The following is a 23,883-nucleotide window of genomic DNA, read 5'->3' on the forward strand; positions in this document are numbered from 1 at the left end:
AGAAGCAGCTGCCTTAAGTTCCTCTTCCTTGTAGCTGCACCTCCAGGAAAATGAACAAGTGGAAAAAGAAAACAAAGAAGAGAAAGATGAAACAGAGATGCTGCTTTAGCCTGAATTTTCTCAAAGCAGCAGCATACTGTGCACTAAGAAACAGTTGATGTGGTAAAAAAAATAAAAAAAAAATAAAAGAAAGAGACTGTGTTGCAGGCTTGAGGTAATCAGGTTAGGTATAGAGCTTGCTTCTGCATTTAGTTTCCTTCCCTAGCACTGTGCAGGCAGCATATAGCACAAGAGTTTGTCCACTGAGAAGTGTGTAATTATTCCTACATGAAAAGCCACAAGTCAGCTGTTAACCTGTTTGGCCTGGGGAGATGAACTGTTGAGACTGTTCTGATGGTGTGGCTTTGTGCTGCTTATTGCATGTGGCAGGTAGCAGTTGGTGGGTGTCCTACTGCTTGCCAGTCCTCCTGAAGTTACTGTTAGCTCTGCATACAAGTGCTCAGCCTGTTGCAGGGAAATGTAATCTTGGGACTATCCTGGCAGCAGTTAGATAGATACATGTCAGGACAAATATGCTTAGTTGTGTTCCAATGCCAAATAAACACTTGATTCATCATTTTCACTCCTGGTTGATATGGAAATGTTTGTGAAATGTGGTTTTCAAAGTTTCTGCTTGATATTCCTAACGAGACAAAGGTGCTTTTTCAGCACACCTAGGAGTACAGGCATGAATAGCACCAGTATACTTGTTACTACTCTAGGACACCCTGCTTAATCTCTGTTTCTACAGCTGAGGAAGGCTTTCACTTTGGGACCCGAGCAAAGAACTGCCAAACTAGTGCCTAAGCATCTTCCAGGTCACAACAGAGATTGTGTTTGAGAGACTGAAAGGTAGATGACATACACTAGCTGGAAGCCTGGAGGCAGCAGAGTAGATATGTGCCCTGAATTATAACGGTATTCCCTGTTTCCTGAAAGGTTTATGAAAGTGAGGGCAGATATTTGCCAATGGCTGAGAGGCAGAAATCCAGAGGTGAGATGAGCAGCTTATGAGATATCCCCTACTAAATAATGATCACTTAGGATGCATTGTAAGCATAGGCTACATATTCTATTTTGGGTGTGCTGTTGAAATATTCTGGGGTGTGTGTGTTTGTGTGTGCTTTATGGGCTTTTATGAGTTGGTGGATGTCATTCAAATGTGAGGCTATCTTTTATCAGTCCCTGGGGTGCGTGTGAGTGTGTGTGTGCACATTGTCCTCCTTCATGAATTTCAAATATTGCTTGTCTTTTATCTTTCAGTCTACAGTGAATTAATGTCTGGTATGTTGCCTTAGACAGCTTTGTTGTCTACGTGCAAAGTTTTGTGGTCCTGCTTCTAGGGCTTTTGTGAGTTTTAAACATGGTGCCTTTTTAGCTATGTTGGCTACATTTTTAGCCAGTTTAAGTGCTGGGACCTCTCAACCAATAGGCAGGTTCATTGCCTGTGGGTTGCGTGAAACGAAACTTTTATAGATAAATCACATTTTTAAAACAGTGCTCTTTGGGCTGATGGGGGGAAACTAAGAATGTTTGCAACACTACTAACACTACAAAATGAAGGAATTCAGCTTCATAAGGATTTGAGCTTACAGCAGAAAGTCTGATGGTCAGGTCGAAGATCTCTCTGCTTGAAAGTGGCTTGAGAGCTATTTGTTGCTGGAGTGGCATGGCTGCAAGCCAGTGCTAAAGCTGGTCAAAGGACTCACCTCCTGGAAAAATTTGTGTTCCTTGCCAGATGAAGCTGTAAACTCCTCTGATCTTATTTAAGACCAATGCAGTGCATTGACAGACTTTAGAGCTTCAGCCCTGGTGATAAAGTGTAAATAAAAAGAGAAAGTAGAAAGTGAATTGCAGGCTTTATGTGTATGTAACTTCCTAAACCCCATGCTGTTCAGACTTTTGCTTCTCACCTGTGGCCTTAATCTGATCTCAGACTAGCAAATACCTTCACAGAATCAGAGTGGTTGAGGTTGGCAGGTCATTTTGCCCAACCCCCCTGCTCAGGCAGAGCCACCTAAAGCCAGTTGCCCAGGACCATAACCAGATGGCTTTTGAAAGCTTTTTCCAAGGATGGAGGCTCCAAAACCTCCCTGAGCAACCTGTCCCAGTGTTCAGTCACTCTTACAGTGAAAACATGTGTCCTGCAGTTCAGAGGGAACCTCCTGTGTTTCAGTTTGTGCTCATTGCCTCTGGTCCTGTTACTGGGCACCTGTGATGAGCATCCTCTTTGCACTCTCCTGTCTGGTATTTATACACATTGATGAGATCCCCCTGAGCCTTTGCTCTTCCAAGCTGAACAGTCCCAGCTCTCACAGCCTTTCCTTACAGGACAGATGCTCCAGTCCCTTAATCATCCTTGTGGCTCTTTGTTGATCTCTCCAGTATGTCTATATCTCACTTGTACTGAGCAGCCCAGAACTGGACACAATATTCCAGGCATGGCCTCACTAGTGCTGAATAAAGGGGAAGGATCACCTCCCTCAGCCTGCTGGCAATACTTCGTCTAATGCAGCCAAGGATACCATTTCCCTTCTTCGCAGCAAGGGCACGTTGCTGTTTCATGTTCAACCTGGTGTTCACCAGGACCTTGTCATGGTTTAACCCTGGCTGGTGACTAAACACCAGGCAGCCACTCGCTCACTGCCCCCACAGTGAGAGGGGGGAGGGAATCAGAAGGGTAAAAGTAAGAAAACTTGTGGGTCGCATTATTACAAAAAGTTGGGGGTATAATATAAAAATTAATCTTACTAAACTTTCTTAGGAATAGAGAAGCAGAAACCAATGAAGGGATTTCAGCATTTTTGCCAAAATTTTTGTTGTTGGTTTTCCTAGAAGGAAAGGCAAAGTAAGAAATTGCAGTGGGTGCTTATTTGTGGTTTTGTTTCCTTTTGTTCATTTTCCTTTACTGCATTTGTGTAATACGGTTTTGCTGAAGGAAGTAAGGAGCTGAGTATTTAGAAATAGCTGCATTAATTGTTTGCATGTTTCCAGGGAAGTAAGATGGGAAGTAAGGTTATTTATCCAAGTAACATGATCATGTTACTACAAGGATTTGCGAAGTGTTGGGTTCGTTGTCATTTTGCAGGTTATAGTGGGCTTCTCATGGTCATGCATCCTCTATAACAATCTATAAAAGCAAATGGGATCTTCAAATCATATAACTACTTACATGACCAAAACTTTCCCAGACAGGGATAACTCCAAACGCAACCAGTGCTTTCTCCAAGAACTGCCTATTCCTAAATGTCTTAGGTGGTAGTCCCACTGCTCTTTAGAGACATTTTATCTCCTAGTGTATTTTAGCAGCAGTTTTGTCAGAAGATATTGCTTGTTTTCTTTTCTTCAAATACTAATTTAGGATTATAGCAACATTTCCAGTAAGGACCTAGATTGCATTGTTACAAAAATATTTTAGTGGATTATGAGGAAATAAAATACATACTCCATTACTTTAAGCCTTTTAAGTTATGCTTTAATTCTACTCTCTTTTTTGATTATGTGATTTCACAGGAGAAATCTATGGCTTCTACTGCGGAGAAGGTCAGACAAGATGATTATAATGTTTTTTGCTTGCCTTAAAATACATGAAATTTCTGAGATAATTTCACCTTGTAAGAGCTGACTAGCTGCCTTAAAGAGAGCTGAACTGAATGGACTTTTATACAGGTATATTCAAGATGCTGTGAAGTACTTCTTTTTTGTAAACCACTGACATATATGGGAAGAGGTTATTTTATGTAGTTACCTGATGGGCTGTCTTACCTATGTGAAACTTTGAAATTACACAGTAAAGGAAATTTTTGATCACCGCTGACTATATACAATTTTGAAATGACAGGAGATAGATTTCTGGATTTTTTTTAGAACATGAGGGAAATTATGTCATTGAACTACAAACACTAACTGTTTTGTTAGAGCAATATCTCTTTCAGGTAAATCAGTTGTATGGATTCCTTATGGAGGTCACATTTCCTCCACAACTACTTATACCTCTTGGCTGTGAGTCCCCTTCCTCTCCCTGACAAGATTTTCTTACTGTAAATATATTTGAGATTGACAGATGGAGATCAGAGAACAGGATTTATATGCACTAGTTCCATACCAACAAAGTCAATACGTTCTTGGGTCATTGGTTTAACAGGAAATAAACCCCCAAACCAAAAAGAAGCAGAGCTGTTATTCCCTACTCCAACAGAATCCTATTTGTTCTCTCCTTATTTCTAAGATTGTCGATACCTAAAAAGAACTAGACATGGAATGAGTCACTCAGCATAGATTTACAGCCATCATAGATAGTAAAATCTTTGAAGAAGAATTTTGAAGAAAATATTTTAAGGGAAATTTTTATATTATGAATGAAATCTGATTCATTGAGTGTTATCCTATGGTGCAAAGTGCATACAGGGTTGTTTTTTTTTTCCTGGCTGAATCCTAAAGCAGGGAGTCAGTATCCTTCCAGAACAGTAGTGCTTCATCCTGTCATAGAAGTCTAAATTATTTCTGCATGTTTTTGAACACACTGAACCTGACCAGTTACAGCTAGGTTTTGATTGTAGATGTTATAATCTTTTTGTCTAACCACAAAAAAGAACTTAATTATGGAAATTTTCTTCAGGGATAAAAAAAAATCTGGCTACTCTGTGATATTTCATTCCTTAAAGAGGTGTCCTTATATCTATATTGAAATAAAAATACTATTTTTTCTTTCTCTTCAGGATGTTTTGATCTCAGAAATCTTGTAATAAAAATTAAAAAAACAAGTCAATTAAAGGGGCAATTAGGATTTCTTTTCTTGTCATCAGGATAAAATATGCCATTTTTGTCAGTCCTTTGATTTCTCCTTTGCAGACTGTATATTGAGCTGAGGGACACTGTCACTGATTAACATGACAGTAGCTGAACATCATTTGCCAATGTATACAATTTCCCCTGCTGTTCTTGTAAGTTCAGCCTGTATTGGTTTCAAAACTAAGGATGCTAATTCATGAAACTCAGTTTAATGGAAGCATTTTTATTGTTGTTAAAGAGTGTAATGCAAAACGGTGAGTGTTGCCCAAGTACGGTCCATCTGGGGGTTTGTGTGCCCTTTTATGAAAGGCACAAGTTCATTAGAAATCTGATTTGTGACATTCAGTTGAAAGTGAGACAAGAAAGTCCTGAAGTTAAGGATAAGTATACATGATTCTTTTCTTCATAGAAGGTGAGATAATAAAAATACACAGAGACCCAACAGAGATTTGAGTTCCTGCATGTCCACCTGATAAAGCAAGAGCTCCATATGCCAAAATATTTAAGGTTCTTATTCTAAAGATAACAGGGATACATTTGTAAACATAATGTCTAATGCATTCCTCCACTTTTTAAATAATTCATAAGCAATTAATGTGGACACTATGGTTTTTTTCTTTCTTTTCCTAGAAGTGTGTCTCGGGTATAGAGCTATATAGTGTGTAGACAAATGAACATTGCAAATTTAAATCTTTTTGAGACTACTGTATTGTAGTATCTTATCTGAGTACATAGTCATAGGAATTTCATTTTACATGTGGAATTTCTGGTACTATAGGAATTCATATTAGGTGACATTACAGTAGGAAAATAGATAACTGTAATTAGAAACTTTGTAAAACCTGAACATGCATATAATAGAAGTTAGTTGACAAAGGTAATTGCTACCCACAAGTCAGTTTTAATTCAGATGATCTACAGATGTGATAATCAGGTTTTGGTGACCACACATCAGGCCTGAGGCTAGAAATGGACTTCACAGCTTTCAGGCATATGGCCATTAAAAACAGATAAGACACAAGGCAGAGGTCTTTGAACAACTTATTATGTCAACATGGCACATCAAATGCTGTACAGAAATACTAGTTTGGCTTGCAAAGCCAGTACACCTGTTTTAGCATAACAATAAGTATCAGCTGAGTAGCACACTCTTTCAGAAGGGCTAATTAGCACTTGTGCAGTTTTCCTACTTGTAATTCCAGAGCAAGCTCCCTTAGTGTCTCCCCAGACCTTTGTGTCATACTCCACTTCTTACACTGCATGAACTCTTTTGAAGTGACCCTAGTGTTCCCATGGATCCACTTCTACCAGTCCATTTTGCATCAGTTAGGCATAAGAGGACCTTGATCATAGACGCTTACGATTTTCTCTAAGACTGTAGCTAAAAGTGTGGCACAAGTGACCCTTGATTCTTGGGTTGCACAGAGACAGTGAGACCTGTGGTGCTGGGTGAACACAGGGCCTCTCCAGTCCCCTTGAATGGAGTCTAGAAGGTCCCTGAGCAACTCTGACTTGGGCACCTTCTTCTAGACTGCTGCCCATAACCAAAGGTGTAGCCTGTGTATACCGTAATGAACATATTTTCCTCATCACTAGATGCAGTAGCTGCAGCTACCCCAAGAAACTGAGGGTCAGTAAAAGATGCCAAAGGTATCAAGAGAAACAGAGGTGTTGTAAGAATCCAAGATTAGGGGGTTAACAGACTTTTTTTAAATGGGGGTAAAAGTCCATTGCACCTTTCCTACCATTTTATCCACAGGTCTGAAATAAGAAAAGTCTGTCTGGTAAAAAGTACTTTTCCTGGATTGACTTTCTGATCTTTGGGATGTCTTAGATATGGACTGAGTAAAATAAGATTTATTATTTTACATAGTGTGTGATATGACGTAGTCATGTCATTGAAATATCCACGCTAATTAGTAGCTTTTACTTTTCATTTGTATTTTTGTAGTTATAATTTTATAATTTTAAGTCATAGGTTATAAAAAGGTGTATTCAGTATCATCTAAATTAATTTTGTAGCATTTTTTAAAGAAAATAACTAACAATGGTGAATGACTCCATAGTTCCAAATGTTTAATTTGGAAGGCATAGTAAACAGCTGTAAAATGCAAAATTTTCTATTAGCTTTACTAATGAGAAAAATCTTCCAGTGTACCCTTGAAATGCAGTGTTGAGAATGCAGAGTAGTGATTTACTGTAAGTTACTAGAAATTAATGGGGAATTCTTCACTATTTTCTTCCTACTTTATAAAACACCACTACATCCATTTACACCTTAACTGCGCATTGTTAATTACATAAATGAAATTTTTCAAAGATCATTCTATGCTGTGAGAAGATTAATATCTTATTTAAGCCCTCTGTCACACTGTATAACCACTACCATAAAATCCGGTTAGGACATTAGTTCACTGCTGTAGTTCACTTGTATTCAACAGGCCTGTTGGTTAAAAGGGCATTATGGGGAAGAGGGATGCATTTTGGTGTGTCATAAGTTTTTGCTTTCAGTAAGCAAATAAAGGTATTTGAAGGGCAGAAAGGGAAATGTTTCTGATTTATGTTGGCTGCATTCATTTTGTAACAGATGACAGCTTGCAAATTGATAAGCAGCTGGTTCTTACCCATAACCTGCTGATACTAGTCCATGCCTTATTTTGCCACACTGGACTTTCTTTCTTTCATGTGTCGCGTGTTGCCAGAAGGCAGCATCAGTTGATCAATAAGTACAGATCTGGGTTGTAAAAGCTACTCTCAGGTGTTACTGAAATCAGTAAGAGTGAGTGCTTTTTAGGAGACTTGGATGAAGAACAATTACATGCTGCAGCTGAATTACATTTTGTATTGGATCATCTTTAGGCTGGAAGTTGGTAAGCACATAAGTGAGGAGGTGTAGAAATTAAGGAGCTGACATAGTGACAAATGTGGCATACCAAAGTACTGGGTTAACCTGTGTTTTGGTAAATTAGATCTGCACTTATATAAACTGTCAGAACTGTGAAAAGCATCTGAAGGGATATAAATTCAAATGCATGATGCAGGGCTTCATCCTTTCCATCCTTTGAAGAAATATAGAGCTATAGCACCTTGTTTTCTTTCTGGAGTTCTTTACATTGCTTTACATTTTATGAATTCTGGGCTAGGCTGCAAATGGAGGCAGTTCTGTAGAAGATGCTTCAGTCCAGCTGAGACCTGACAAGGGCCAAGTGAGCTATGCTGGGCTTTATAGTTAATACTACATTGGAGAACACATTTTACAGTATCATGTACTCACAAACACAAAATAGTTAAGTGGTAGAGAACTTGAGGGAATCCAGAAAGTCTTCAGGTTTCTGTCAGAATAGTTATTCTCTCTAGGGTGTGCTTCCATTAACACCCCTGAAAGCAAAAATCCTTTGGGATGGTAAAACCGTGTTCTTCGAATATGCCATTGTTAGTTGGTTGTCAGGGTACACTGGGTACGCTGGTGAGAGAGTGTTTTGTTTGGGTTTATTCTCTATGCCAGCTGTCAGAATGACGCATTTAAGAAAGTTGTTCTACTTGGTAGAATTGCATAATAGTCATCTAAGACTCCAAGATGCCTCTGGGCACAGGCATCTTAAATATCTGCACCCTTTTTGGGGTGTTTTTGTAACTCATGTCTTTTTCTATCATTTTATATCAGTACTTTATCACAAGACAGTCAGCAACAATATCCATTTTCAAATGTCCTGCAGCAGTATTGTCTTGTCGTTAAAACTTGTCGTATTTCACTCATTGGGTTTGAAAATGTAAAGTGATGAATGGCTGCAGTGTGGTTTTAATAGCATGTTCCATTCTGGAGCTTTCTGTAAGAGTAGTCAGTTTTCATTACTTTAAAGTGGGTCATTGAGGGGTTTGGGGGATTTTTTTCTTAATATAAGAAAAAATTGCCAGACTGACAGTCAAAAAGAGGAACTCTCAAAAAAAAATAATGGAAGAAATATTTCAAGAATATTAAGTTCCCATTTTTGGTTCAATCTTGATGTATTTGGCACCAGTGTGGAATAATCAAACCGAAAATATTTAGATCTTTCTAAATTTTGTATTTAGAAATTCATGTACCTTAAATCACCAATGATCATGATACAAACCTATCAAAATTTTACAGCCAATCAGATTTTAATAGAAATACTTTTTCTTTTTTTCTCTTTTTTTTTTTTTTTTTCTTTTTGAGAAATAGAAGCAAGAAAGCATGCATTTTTATTGTACTTAATCTGATCAGGAAATTCAAATCCAGATGTTCTCTTGAACTTTAAGACATATTTGAAAGAACAAAGGAGGCTGCTTTTTTTTCTCTCCATATATTTAAAATGGGCTATTTTTGAAAGAAATTTCAGAGCCACATTTGCATCCTAATTACAGCCCATTTCCTGGGTCCACAGTTAGGCATACTGTAGGGTAGCATTTTGGGATTTCTGGGGCAGAGAAGTTGTTGGTTCTAGCTGAGCTGCTGAAAAATAAAAGGGAAAGAGATGAATGGATTTTTTGCTTCAGCAGGCACCAGCTGGCAGATCAGCTCCTTGGAGCACTGCCAAGCAGCAGTTTACAGCAGCCCTGCAGCTGCTCTGGGCTAGGCTGGAACATGACTGGCATGAAGCCACCTTCGGCTTTGGATAAGGACTCAGCCTTCAAATTGGCAAACAGATGCATTGGGATTGTGGCTTTGCTTGCTCACATATAACACTCATAGCATGCAATTGGTATACCTAAGAGTCCACTGCAGAAAATCTAGCTTGAAACATTTACAGGAAGATAAGCAGAAGTAGGTTAAAAAGAAAGGTTTGAGTTTCTCCAAAGTATCTTTCTTGTTGGTGCTGCATGTGTGTTTTTCACCTTTGAGCATTTCATTCTGGGATATTTTTCTTATTCTGAACAGATGATGACAATTCTAAATAACTGTAAAATGGGCCAGTAAGAAAACTTGGTTGGACTACATTCTTTCAGGCTAAACTATCTGAACTCAGCGAATGAACAACAAAATGCAATTATTTAAAATTCTGTATGTTGTGATTTTCATAAAAATGTTTGAATGACAGCAAAAAAACTTGCATGAAATTCAAATCAGCATTGGACTTTTTATTGATAATATTTTGGGGGGAGAATAATGTTACTGGGGCAGGGGTGGGGGGAAGGATATCTTGTTGATGTTGACTCCCATCTGACCACTGTTCTCTCTTTTCCTGATCAGAAGTTATTCTTCAGTAATGTGTCATAGATAGCAATGATAGTATTGCTTTTTGGCAGTGTTTCTTTTAAAATCTCTGCTCATTTGGTGTCTAACTATGCATCTCATAGAGTGACTCTGTCTTTCCTTGTTAACCACCTGTGTCTTATTGCTGGAGACAGGGTCATACCAATGCCTTAGAATACTGATGGCATATTCTACATTTCTATTGATGTTTTAAAATCTAATCTTAATTTGTCACCACCTGTTTTTTGTTTAATTATTCAATAGAAGGGGAATTTCAGCAAGTTCACAAAATTAGGGCCTTTCCCTCATCATACATCTTTATATATATATATATATAATTAAATATTTCATCATATATATACGCACACTGTCTCACCACATTGGCCAGCAACCAGAAGCAAACATCTTGGAGACCTACAAACCCAGCACGTGTTTTCTAAAATGAAAATATTTTGTGTGAAATATAACCTTGATTAGGAAGAGCAAAGGAACGCCACGGTTCCACATATTCAAAACAGCATTTCATCAAGATCAAGTTAAAAAAGCAATATAAAAACCATAATGTAATCATGCCTTGTACCTTTAACTGGTAGCCAGTTTCAGCAATATGCCTTACTTTGTACTTGCTTCTGCACTTTTCATTTTCAAAAGCAGTAGATTGTTCTGTATTTACTTTAACACCTACCTTGTTGGTATAATTCATTTAATAAGATTTTTTTCCTAAAAGTTTTTAATTTTTATTCAATTTCAAGAGAGGAAGGTAACAGTGAAACCATTCTCAAGACTCTTACAACAGCTTGTATCCAAGACCTCCTGCAATGGTCATGCTTCTCGTTGGAAGTGGTCTCTGTAGCCAAGGCTACAAAGGTCTGCAGCAACACGTTTACACTCGGATTATTCACTTCATGCTGCTTATGACTGAATAATCTCACTGAATGAAGAGAATAACAAGGATAGTTGCTGACTAAACAGATAAATTACATGTTTCATTGGCACTTTAATAACTGGTGTAAGACAAGAAACAGTTCTTAATTCCTAGACTTTCTACTGAGCAGTGTATACCACTATGAAAAGATTTGAGGTGTATTTATTTATTACTGATCAGAGTGCACTATCAGTGTCTGTTTTTGTAGAGTGTTGGAAGATGTTGTGATTCACCTTAAATATATTATAAGGTTTCTGTTAGTTTAACTTCACTTCTTAGACAAAAACTTGAGGCAAACAATCAAACAAACTATAAGCACATAGGAGAAAATGAAATGAGCAAGAGCCAACATGGATTAGAAATCAAATAAATTGCCAAACCAATCTACTTTCATTCAACAGCACAGTAACAGGCTTTCTGGCTAGAAGAAAAGCTTTAGATATCAGATTTCTTGCTTCTAGTAAGGATTTTAATACTGTCTGATAAACATACTATGCAGATGAAATTAAACAAATACAGACTAAACTGGAAAACTGTTCTTGGAAATTACTTACCCATGGCCCAGTGTTAAAACAGAAGGCTATAGTAAGTAGGGTTTGATAGTGTTTGATACTATTAATTTACTACCTGGATTGTGGACTAGAGAATATTCTTACTAAATCTACAGTTTACATGAAATTGGGTGGGATGGAAAAGATATTAATGGATAAAACCAGAATTCAGAATGATCCTAATACATGAGAGAAAAAATCAGAGAAAAAATTACTAAATTCAACACGGGCGAATGAGGAATTATGTCTATGTAATAATAATTAGCTGAACAAAGTAGTAATAATTTTGTAGAACAAAAATCTTGGAACTATTGTGGACAATGAAATGAACATGAGTGAACAATTTCATGCTGTTTCCAAAGAAAATTACTAACCTCATGTTGGAGTGAATTAAAAAGAAACAGGTGAAGAAGTCCTTCATAGGATTAATAGTGCTTCTTCTGCTTCATAGTGGCAGGAGATTACCTTAAGTACTATACTCTTGGATAATCTGTTTCAAGAAAAAATGTGGAATTCCTGTAAAGTATCTATATAGAAGACAAGGGTGAATGACTCAAGAGTCTAGAAGATGAGTCCTATGAGAAAATATCAATGTGATATTTTTTATTCTAGATCAGAGGAGATTAAGGGGTAGCTTGGCAGCATTCTTCAAAGACAGAAACGGGTATTCAGAGGTCAAACAGCAATTCTTTCCTCATTTCCATGGAAGAAGGAGAGAGAAGGAATAGACTTGCAGACAGAAGATTTGGTTTATACATTAGGAAGATCTTTCCTAGAAGTAAAGGTAATGTAGTGGAAGAGTGGAAGAGGAGGCTGTACAGATTATGTTGATGAATGTGCTTCACAACTTGTTAGAAAAGGTATGTCAGGAACAACACAGGGATGAACTGATCCCAACCAGAAATATTGAATAGACTAGATGTCCCATCATTAAGTTCCTCTCAGTTCTATGATATCAGTCTTTAGGTTGTCAAAGGGCATAGGGTGACATGATAATTCCAGAACCATTCCCTTAGAACAAATGCAGGGATTTTTGGCAGAACATTGAATCTGACTGTCTTGTCCCAGTAGGAAGATTTTATTTATTGGCATAGAGATACATAAATACCTCTACGTTCTGCAGACATAAAAACTTAAATTATGTTTTCCAGAAGTGTTCTACTCCTATTTGTGAGTCTGGGTGCATTCAACACTGAATTAAATGGGGGAAATGTTACTCCAGTACTAATAATTTTTGAAAATGCCATCTCTGATGCCTAAAATGCACTGCAGTACTTGTATCCAAACCTGTGTACAGACCTGCATAGAAGCATGACCATTAGCCTGCCTATGCTAAAATAAAGGATGTAGGCTGTGAATGCTGACTGTATCATTCTTCTGTGTTGCTTAAAATAGAAATGTGTGTGAAGTGATGTTGATTGTCCTGAAACAACATATAAAAGTTTCCTATGGAATCATGGAAACATCCTGAAAAGTTTTTAGTGAAGTACTGTTGTAAGGCTTGGGATAATTTTTGATTTTCTCAGCTTTGCTCTGCAATGTCAGAGCCCATGTAGCAATGTAAATGTCACAAAGCTGCTACTATGTCGTTTCAGAGTTCTGTTGCAGAAAACCTATCCGGAGTAAAATTGGATTTTTGTTGCAAATTACCCACATGCTTTAACCAGTACCTGGGAAAGTGTGACAGTGATAAAACAAGGGCAAATGTGTATTCCAAAAAAAATTTTAAAATAAGGTACAATTGATTCTATTATAATCCTTCACATAACTGCCTCTTAGTTACTGTAATCTGACTAGTTAAAAGAAGAAAAAAATAAATTCAAAGCTGCACTGATTGCAATGTAAGGTAAAGATTTCCTTGAAACATTGTATGGCAATGTATCTGGAGAAGGTAGTGGAACACATCCACCACTCCACTCAATGCTTTTTTCTTTCTTTTTTTTTTTTTTTTTTTTAACTTGCACACACACTATTAGATGACAAAAGACGGTAAAGTAGGTTACGTCAACAGCTTTTGAAACTTTCATACAGCTCTCAGGTATTTAATTCTAATTGGGCAAATTTGTATTATATAAGTTTTGTACCAATATGTAAAGAGATGAAGATTTCTTACGAAGCCATGTAGGCTCAAAGCTCGAGTTCCTCTAGGGACCAGCCTTCTGAACATTCACAGCTTGAGGCCATTCCTCAGCCACAAGCACATCTTGTGATCTCAGTTCCTGCACTTCACCTCTGGAAGCTACCTCATAGTCAGTCGTGGAACAGGCAGAACTGTGCTTTGACTGTATTAGCATTTTCCCCTTAACACTTTATTTTACTTTATACATTGAAAGTATATATTTAAAATGTGTGAGAGAAGATCCCACAGCCCCATCATCTGTTCCCCAGCCAGGTGTTCTGTGGAGGACAAAATGAAGCGGCAGACTAAGTGGATGCAGTCATCTTGCTTGCCATATACAGATAAATTCTCCTTATTTAAACAAATACAAATGCATGCATGCTGAAACAGCATCAAAAGTTGCTAACATGCTGGAATCCTTCTTACACTGTATTTCTTCCAGGCAGCTGAAATAAAATTATTGCTCTGCTCTGGCAGAGCATTTTGGCATGTATTTAACTGTAGGTACACAACAGAACACCTAGATTCAAGGGACAACGAAAATTGAGCATGTTCTGAGCCTAACTGAGGCATGAAGATATTCACAAAAGATGTTTAAATTTTATAAGTATTTGAGATAATTAAGTGTTGAACTCTCTGCAATCAAAACTCTTATTTTTTCATCATGTTTCTGAAAATCTGCTTACAATTCATGGAAGCTATTTATCCATTTATTATGTTCTGGAAAAAAAACCACAACACTTCCTTTGATTTAAACTATTAAAAAAAAACAAAAAAAGCCCAAATCATTACCTGTAATAAGTAGTTTTCAATATTAGTTCTGTTAAATATCAATGAACAATACTCCTATTTTATGCTAGCAGTGCTTTGAGAGTTTTAACAAATTTGAGCTTCGGCTTTCATTTGAATCTGCCAGCCACATGTGCTGTACATCTATAGTGAGGAGTGCTTTTTCCTACACCATTTTCCTGCTGTGTTCTGCTACTAATACTTTTTTTGTTTTGTTTCCCTAGGCTACATATCCAAACAGAATGGTGAGCCAAAATCTCAGCACAAGGGACAGAAAGTCAGCACATACTCCCATCGAGGACCCTTTTAGATACTCCTCAGGCAACCAAGCAATGGCCTATGAAAGCAAGAGCTGTCAGCTGTCTAATTTGTGTCTGAGCAACCTCCTAAAAGAGAAGGAGATCGTGGAAGTCATCAAGCACACTAGAGGCACATACGAAGCCCTCTCTTCAGAGGTCACCCAGAACGGTTTGGCCACCACGGCACCAAGTACAGCAAAGCCAGCATCCAAGACAGACAGCTACCCAATGTTCTCAGGAGCTCCAAAAGACCAAACTGCTGTACCTCGGCAGCACACCACTTTCACAGGCAGACTCGGACAGCCTCCAAGGGGGCCCATCTCTTTACACATGTACAGCAGAAAAAATGTTTTCCTTCACCACAATTTACACACAGCAGAGCTACAGACTTTAGGTCAACAAGATGGGTAACCAGGTGCTTGTATTCTTTCCATGGAAGGAGAGTTGATTAAAGAGGAACATAAACTCACCTATAGATCAGTCTTCAGTTTTCATCTGCTGCTACCTGAAAAAAAATAAAGTAAAAAATTAACATTTTCTGTAGGTTCCATACTTTCTCATCTGGGACTGTCACAAAAGGATGAACTAGGTTGTCAGGTAACTAGATTGATTTGTCATGCAGAAGTCATAATGGGTATAATAAATGGGACCATTTGGCTGGCTTTGCTAGTCCAAAATTGGCTAAATATTTTTTTCCCCCCTCTATAAGCCATTATCATTCTCTGAAGTTCTAGAAGGTGATCTTAAATAATACTGTGTATGTTTAATAATGTTACTGTTAAAGTAGATGTGAGGAATGAATAGACAAGTAATTAGTAAACCCTCTTGAATTTCATAGAGACTAGGGAAATAAGGAGTCAGAAATCTTTGAGGACCCTCTTTTTACACTTTTTTTAATACAATGAAGTTTGCTCACCTGTAGAGGTGTATTACCACTTCTTGCTGTATGTACTTTATTAATGCCTCGTGCCACAGGTAGAGGAATTGACTGATTTTCCTCTACAGCAAGGATCATAGAGGCTTTCTGGGTATTTGAGTCAGTAATTGGGTCCCAAATTAAGGATGTCAGCTTGGTGCCTCAACCTTCTCTTCCCTCTCCCCACCTTTATTTAGCTACATTTGTTCGACTGGTTTTTTTTTTCCATGGGGGCATGTCAAGTTGTGGTGATGTTTGTGCTGTACAGGCACTGTATCACTCATGACACAATGTGACATTCTGTGCTATGTAATGCATCATATAATTTCGTTTCACTTCCCAAACCAAAAATGGGTGGAAGACTAAAGTGAGAGAAATTGTCTTATTACCCAGTCCAAATTACCTGTCATAATTTCTGTAGACTGTATCATATGCACTTAACGACCTGGTTTATACCATGTCAGTGGGTTTACTGGTCCTGACATATTACACACCAGTGAGATTAATCTAATGCTGCCTGACATGTAGCATACTGGTCTCATAGGAATATGAAATCATCTAATCACACCATAGAACTTGTAGACTTGTCAGTAGCAAAAGATCCTGTTTTTCCCTTTCAGAGGGCTTGAAAACAGGCATCTCAGTCAATTTACTCTAAACATGTCACTTATACTGAACATGACACTTAGTTTACAATGTCTCTGATGGAGGGTAATCTGTTTGAATGATAATAGGATATATAGTTAGTAGATTATAAATAATGTGGCTTAAATACAATTGAGACAGATCTGAGACAAGTCACCTCTGTCTTTAACTGGTGATTTAATAATGAAAGACAAAGGAGCATCACGTAAAGAACCAAACTGATGTGACTTTACTGAAGTAGCTTATAATGAAAAATGAAGCTTCTGTAGCCACAAAAAAAAAATGCTGTAACTTTTAAAAGGTAAATCGCATAGGGCATATAAAATTAATTAATCACACAAAATCTACCTAATGTTAAATATATCTGCTTAACTACTTAATATTTGGATTAATACAAGGGTTGGTTAGATTAAGAAAAAAATAAACTAGGAGCTTGGCAGATATTCTGCAAAGTAATTTCAGCAGCATAAACTTTCAGGATTCTATTTATTGATGGCTTTAATTTGGTTAGAGCAAATTTTATGACATTATCTGATGTTGAAGAGAGCAGGTTTTGTCTAAATATTCTGTAGTGGTAATTTTGTGTATCCAGAGCTGGATACATAAGAACCAAGACAAACATTTGCCAAACTTCTTCATGGTCGTGTGTGCTTTGCTACTGCCAAAACAGAATGTGCAAAAATCACAAACACAGCTTGACCGAATTAACTATGGGTATTCACGACTCCCAGTCCTGAATTGAAACTCATAGTTTAAAGCCTACCAAAAAAGTTAAAAATAGTAGTAACAGAATTTCACTACTCAGAATCACATTTCTTCTGAGCAATCTCATGAAGTCATGGTAGATTGAAAGGACAGTTGGTTCTTACAATACATTTTAGTCTTGCTCATCTCAAATGTTGATGTATGCAATTATATTTAAGATCTGTAAATAAATTAACATACACAGTAATCAAGGAGATTTTTTTTCCAGGATACAAATGCACAATACTACATTAAAAAAAACAACAACAAACAAAAGATAAAAAAAAAAAAACACCCCAACAAAAAACCTCTACAATTTTAACTTATGTGCTGAATCTATAGTTGTTTTTTGTCCTGGAATAATAGACTTTTGGATTACACTTTATTAAAAAAATCCATCTATACATTTCAAAAAGAACATTTTAAATGCTACTATTTTCTTGGAGAATCTTTTATAAAGCTGATACTTAAAAAAAACGGGAGAAAACAGTTCAATTAAAGTGAGGGATATTTTTAAAATGTCATCTTGAATCTGTTTTATATCAGTATTTTCAGCATTGTTATGTCATTTGTAATACTAAGTGTAAATCTCACCTGGAGAAGGGTATTAGCCACATGTTAATGTACAGTACAGCAGTAACTTTAAAACAGAGGTCCTTCATTTGATCCTCTTGTGTATATAGTAAATCATAAAACAACAGCATGTGGGCATTCTTGCAGTGAATTGATTCCTTTGTACTAAAAATCTCTAGTTTTTTAAGAGTTCCATGTATAAAATTATTTATACATTTCTCCAAGGCTGTACATATCCAAAGACATGACACCAGGGGGAAAAGGCACTTATTATTTTTTCCACAGATGTACCTTTTTTTCCTTTTTTTAAAATATGTTTCTGTATAACAAAGCATAACTGTAAAATTTCTACTGAAAATTACTTCTTGTTACTTCTGTATCTTTTAGGGTGTTAGAAGGCATTTTAAGAAGGAGGAAATCCCCAAAGAAAAGCTGTTCCCATTTGAAGCAATGTCCCATTTTTTCAAACAATCACTGGTCAAAAGAAACATTAGATCTGTGTCCTAAATATTTTTTAGTAATTTAATAGAGCCACACCTGAAAGTATATCATCTCTAGGCTTACCCTTATTTTGCTTACCAGAATACTTCTACAAGATGTGTTTATAAGATACAGTAACATGCTAGGGCCAACCCTGGTCACAAATCATTAAGATGGAAGGAAAACTTGTCCAGTACTGTTATTATATTTGGCTTTCAGAGCAGTGGAAATGTTTTTTTGGTATACCTTGTACACATGAATGAAGTTCAAGCTGTGTACTGGTGCATACCAGAGGGATAAGTATTACTACAAGCCTCTTCTTCATTTAGACTATTTACCGACATCTGAAAGCATGCAGCGACATAAATTTCTGCCACCTTTTCGAGATGGTCTGACCCTCTATACCTAAAATGAAACAGCCAGAATGGATTCCTTTTTTTCAATCCAGACTGTTTTATTTAACTTCATTGCTTTTCATTCCAAAATACACGCATCCACATGAATGTTAGAAGGACTTTCCTTACATGTCTTTTTTCTGGAAATTTTTAAAGAGACTATATCCAGACTAAGATGTTCACATGAGGTTTAGATAAGCATTGGAAAGCTTACCTAGGATATTCATGTTTGTCCTACAAGTTCATTGCAGTAACTGCCTAAAAGTTTATATTTTTTCCTTTCCTAAAAGCCAGTATGGAAGTACTGATTTCTGTCTGTGCTGATTCACTTTATACTGTTAAATACACAGTATATTCTCCAAACTAAAAAAAAAAAAAAAAAAAAAAAGTCTATTTACGAGTCAATACTGTAGTTTATATGCCATAACTGTTGTGCCATATCTCCACTGGTTTGATGATTGATGTAACACTGACTTCAATCAGAATATACTGAGTTAAGTCACCTGGTGTGGCCTTTAATCCAATTAGTCTCAGTTTATACATAGGAGACCTCTGAAATCAGAAATTTCTCCTGGTTTACAGAAAAGACAAGAAAAGATTTAATTTAGCAAAAATGCCATACAATCTATAGTGAATGTTCTTTTTTTTTCCCCTTCACATTAACAATAAAAATAAAAATAATTTAAAAAAAAATCCATGCAGGACTCTTCATACATCTATGCACATCATAAATGAAGTCCAGTAGAGTAAAAGTGACCTCTAACAAAACTTTAAAATAACTACCTGGAGAAAAAAATCCAGAGGAGTCCTCTTACAGATGTTTGTAGTGGTTCAAAAGCATACTGAATCCGAGTGCATTAATGAAATATGTCCTATGCCCTCTTTTTTCCACTCTTGCTACTGGTGATTTATTTTTTTTTTCTGGAAGAGAATTTACTGTTTGAAGCTTGTTATGAGCCAGGCAGTACGGAGTGAGAAAGTACATTGAAAGTAATGGTGGAGGTGTTTTCCCAGCTTGGAGAAACACACAGCAGCATTTCCAGGATCTATTTTAGTGTTTTCTAGTTAGCAAGAAGTTGGCAGAGATCTCTCAGGAGAACATACTCAAATCATGCAGGCCATGACTGCCTTTAAAAGGAGTTTACTGTAATGTCCTCTGTAAGGCACTTCTAAGATCATTTGGAAATTTCAGCAGCTGCAGAACATACCTTGCTCATATTTATTTTTTTTAAAGATAAAAATGCCATGTGCTGTTTTTAACCTAGTAAACTCTCTCTGTGTGGATCTTGTGTCCTCACTGACAATCTGTCCAGGTTGTGAGAGTGTATCCAGTATGATGCATATCATACTAACTCCTAGTATAAAAGACACTAGATATCTGTCCTCTCTGAGGGGCTTGAGATTTGCAGTGTAATTTCAGTCTAGGAGAACTGTCTGGATGTAATTATCTTCAAGGATTTTCTGTTGCTGCAAAGTTAATAGTAAAGGAACATACTGAAGTATTTCAAAACTTTTTTGTGGTTAATTTTATTTTAAAATACAGTTAAAATATCTCTCTGTATCCAAATAAAAGAAAAAAAAACCTTTTGTTAGCATAAATGTCCTATAAATCTGAGAGAATTTGTAGCCACAGCTGTCATTTGCATTTTGTACAGCTGTGAAATATTTTTGGATGTGCCATTTTTGTTACCTTCATTACCAGTAAATCATTACCCTAGTTATGGGTCCTTTTGCCCTCAGTCCTGTATTTGAAACACAAATGGAGGACTGTTGAGGATTTCTGCAGAGGTAATCCTGGTCCTATGAAAAGCAGGGCAACTATAAACTTACTTGAAGGTCCCTACATGATTCCTGGGGGTGGAATACCTATTCTGATTGTTCTTAACTATGAAAGATTTGTAAGGATCTGATGGATGCAGCATCATATCAGCCAGCTTTCCAAAACCCTACAGAGGTTATAAAGCAGAAACTGCTCCACTGAGGACATCTTTCTAGCATGCAAAGAATATCTCCCTCTGTTTTGTATAGTGACCCTCAGTGTTTCTCTCTGGATTTCAGAAACATTCCCTTTAGGTATGGACTTGTGCTGGTTATGTAGACAGGTTGCGCCATAGTGTCATTCTGCTTTAAGAAGGCTCCACTGGATTTTTGTAATCTCTGATCATTATAATATTTAATATTTTCTCCCAGAACTGTTGTACTGCTGCTAGAACAGCAAGCAGTACATCACAGAAAAAATTCTGCTTCCTGACTGAAGGCTCCAGCTCTGTTGATGTGTTGTGGTTACAGCTGATATACATCAACCCCAAAAGACTGACAAACTTACTTAAGCACCTGTATAAACAAATGCGTTGCCTGATTTAAGCCTGCTTTCATTGCATTGAAAAGGGCTTAATAGGGTAGTTTTTAAATGTATATCAACAGTAGTAGTAGAATTTTAATTTATTTTGATTTTCCACTACGTCAATGCACTTTATGTGAAGGCTTAATATGAACTACAAATTAGCTTGTATTTTTTTTGTTACCTTAAGTAGATTTCAACAGGGTTCAGAAATTTCTTCTTAACTTTAAGCTTGTGAACAGTCCCATCAAAGTAAAACAATCAAATCCTGCTTCTCTGACAAGGTAACAAATGAATATTTTTAAAAAGTATTTTTACTTATATCTACATATAAATACTCTTCAAAACCCCCAGATAAGTAGAAGAGGTAAGAAACAGCATTCCTACTCAAGTCCCTTGTCCAGCTATACTATCAGGCTTTGTTCTCCAAATCACTAATTTTTTCAAAAAAATCTATATTTGTTTCCCATGGTTAACAGTGCAGAAAACATAATTATTTTTTTTATATACTCTACAGATTGTGTGTAGAGATGGTCAATATTACAAGGAGAATATAAGCACTTAAAAGTCCTTAATTAGTGATGCATGCATCTGATGTTGTTTAAGAGGATGGACGGTATATAAAAACCTGTGTATGCGGAGAACAGATGTTTTGTAGCTGGGAAAAATCTAATGGAAGGGTAAAGGGTGACAGATTGATAGCTCTTTTTCTGTTCTGGGAGTGGTGCTGCACAGCCATTTTATGTGAAATACACTGAAGTAAAATTTGTAAAATAAATCTCTTGGAATAACAAGAAATGGGATAAAATGATCACGTAACACCACAAAGTATGGATAAGGGTGCTTTGATATTTTGATCAAGCAGCACCTGGGTGAATTTACATCTTTTTTTATTACCAGGGTGTTATCTTTATCTGAAGGATGTGTGAACAGAACAACACAATTGCATTGCAATGCAGAAACAATTCAGACAAAAAAAAAAAATATATCCGTAAAGCCTTGACCTTTGCATAGTCAATTCTAACTACCTGAAGTAGGTTTGTATAATTGTATTTCATGCAAGCATTCTAATGCCTTTACACTAGGTATTGGCATCCTCTAAACAGTAAGGAAAACTGGAGACAGTCATGGCTCACACCCTACATCAACAGCTGCAATTAAGTGGGGTTGTTAAGTGGTTTTCCTTTCCAATGAGGGACCATGTTTCTTGTGAGAAAACTTTTACACAAATACCTCTCCAGTTTGGCCTATGTAAAATTCAAAATGATTTGAGGAGGATTAAAATTAGGCCAACTTTGCCTATTTTTGAAAATTGTACATGGTGCTTAATATTGACAAAGGCCATTAGAGAGCTTTAGGCATTTTTTTTTTAATGGAAGTGTTCTGCTTTTTATATTAAAATTAGACATTATATCTGATCATTTTCTCATTGTGTACTTGTTTATGAGTATCTTGCTGTTCAGGATGGTAATTTTTTTAAAACTACTGACCACTATAAACATTGAAATACTAATGAAACATTGATTTTTGTATTGTATGCTGCTAAATATCCATTTAATTTCAATAGCACTACACTGCAAGGCCAGTTGTTATATACTGTTGAAAACAATTTTTTAAATGTAATTGGCAATACCATACAGATTACTTGAATTAGAGGCTTTAAAAGTATAACAAAGATGAAAAAAAGAGGAAAATATTAACTTGAAGCTTAAGTATAAATAATGCACCATTGAAGAGTATTGAGAAGAGTACAGTTCTACATGAGGCAATGGAAAACTTTTTCACTGAACATACTCTAGTGCAGGATTTAACTTTGATATTGAGATGGTAACTTAAATTTAAAAACAACAACAACAAAAAAACCCAAAACACAAGAATATTTTATCTAAGTGATAAGGCACTGAAAAAGGCAACTTAAAAACCCGCTTGGAGCATAATTTACAATAGTGAAGATATTTGCTCCAAGGTGCCTAACTCCAGTTATGTCCTGAAAAGCTGTAAAAAATATCTTAAGTTCTGACTGGATAAGTTCATGGGTGATTTTAGTGGTTTTACTCTACAAAGCCATAAATGAGTTAAATTCCTGTTTAACAGGCAAGTATTACTTAGTATTTTAAAATGTTCAAGGCACAACCCTGACATTTGATTTTAGTATTACAGTACCCTATGTCTTCTGATTTTTTTCCTTTTTTATTCTTTTTTTTTTTTAAATTCTTTTGAGGTTTTGTAACTTGTGTGCAATAAGAACCTGATTGTTTCAAATTCAATCTTTGTGCACTGACTGAAAAAAAAAATGCATAGCCTTTGGATACAAACACTGTTGTCTCTGAAGAATATCAAGGAGTATTCTGTTGGTTTTTTAATCAGATTACCAGGGATATGATTTCTATGGGTTACTTTGAGGAGGCAGTTCATAAAACAGTGCTATGGGATTCTGTTAGTGTTATTGAATACACATTTGTTCCTATTTCTAGTTGGCATTATTTTTACTTCTATGTTTGATGGAAAAAATTAAATATTTTTTTGAATATGTATACAGAATTTTTATTTTAAACCTTACTGTAGAGGTGCACATTCAGATATTTCCATATTTGAAGTGAACATAAAGGGCTCTTACAGTTTTTCTTTCATTTCTGCCAAAAGAGAATTGGTTAATAAAAATCCTATGTTATTCTATGATAAGCCTGCGTTGTTTTCTTTGAAATAGCTTACACTTCTTTGACTTGTTTTCATACTTTTGTTGGTGATTTACATGTTGCACTTCAATAAACTCAAATACTTTCATGACTTAATGCTGTTAGCAATCTGTCACAATCAGAAGACTTATATGAGTCAGGTGCCCTGGTGGCCAAGTGAGCCAATGGGATCACCCTGGGGTGCATCAGGAGAAGCATGGTTAGCAGGTCAAGGAGGGCTGTCTTCCCTCTCTACTCTGCCCTGGTGAGGCCGCACCTGGAGTGCTGGGTACAGTTCTGGGCTCCCCAGGTCAAGAGAGACAGGGAACTGCTGGAGAGGGCCCAGCGGAGGCTGCGAGGGCAATGGGGGGACTTGGAGTATCCCCCTT

At 36.6% G+C, this 23,883-nt stretch overlaps 1 protein-coding gene across 2 annotated transcripts in view; it reads left to right on the forward strand.

Annotated features, from left to right (window-relative positions):
* The window catches only part of CCSER1 (coiled-coil serine rich protein 1), a 722,557-nt gene extending 699,900 nt beyond the window's left edge, over positions 1–22,657 (forward strand). Inside the window, exon 10 of one of the 2 annotated variants that reach the window (XM_037379375.1) lies at positions 14,651–22,657. In XM_037379375.1, coding sequence (XP_037235272.1) covers positions 14,651–15,136 — 486 coding nt within the window. In that variant the 3' untranslated portion in view covers positions 15,137–22,657. The remainder of the gene's footprint in view (positions 1–14,650) is intronic. The other variant, XM_037379393.1, reaches the window with a different exon arrangement.
* The last annotated feature ends 1,226 nt before the right edge of the window (positions 22,658–23,883 follow it).

Source organism: Falco rusticolus, chromosome 1 (assembly GCF_015220075.1).
Source record: "Falco rusticolus isolate bFalRus1 chromosome 1, bFalRus1.pri, whole genome shotgun sequence".
In the NCBI taxonomy this organism is placed as follows: domain Eukaryota; kingdom Metazoa; phylum Chordata; class Aves; order Falconiformes; family Falconidae; genus Falco; species Falco rusticolus.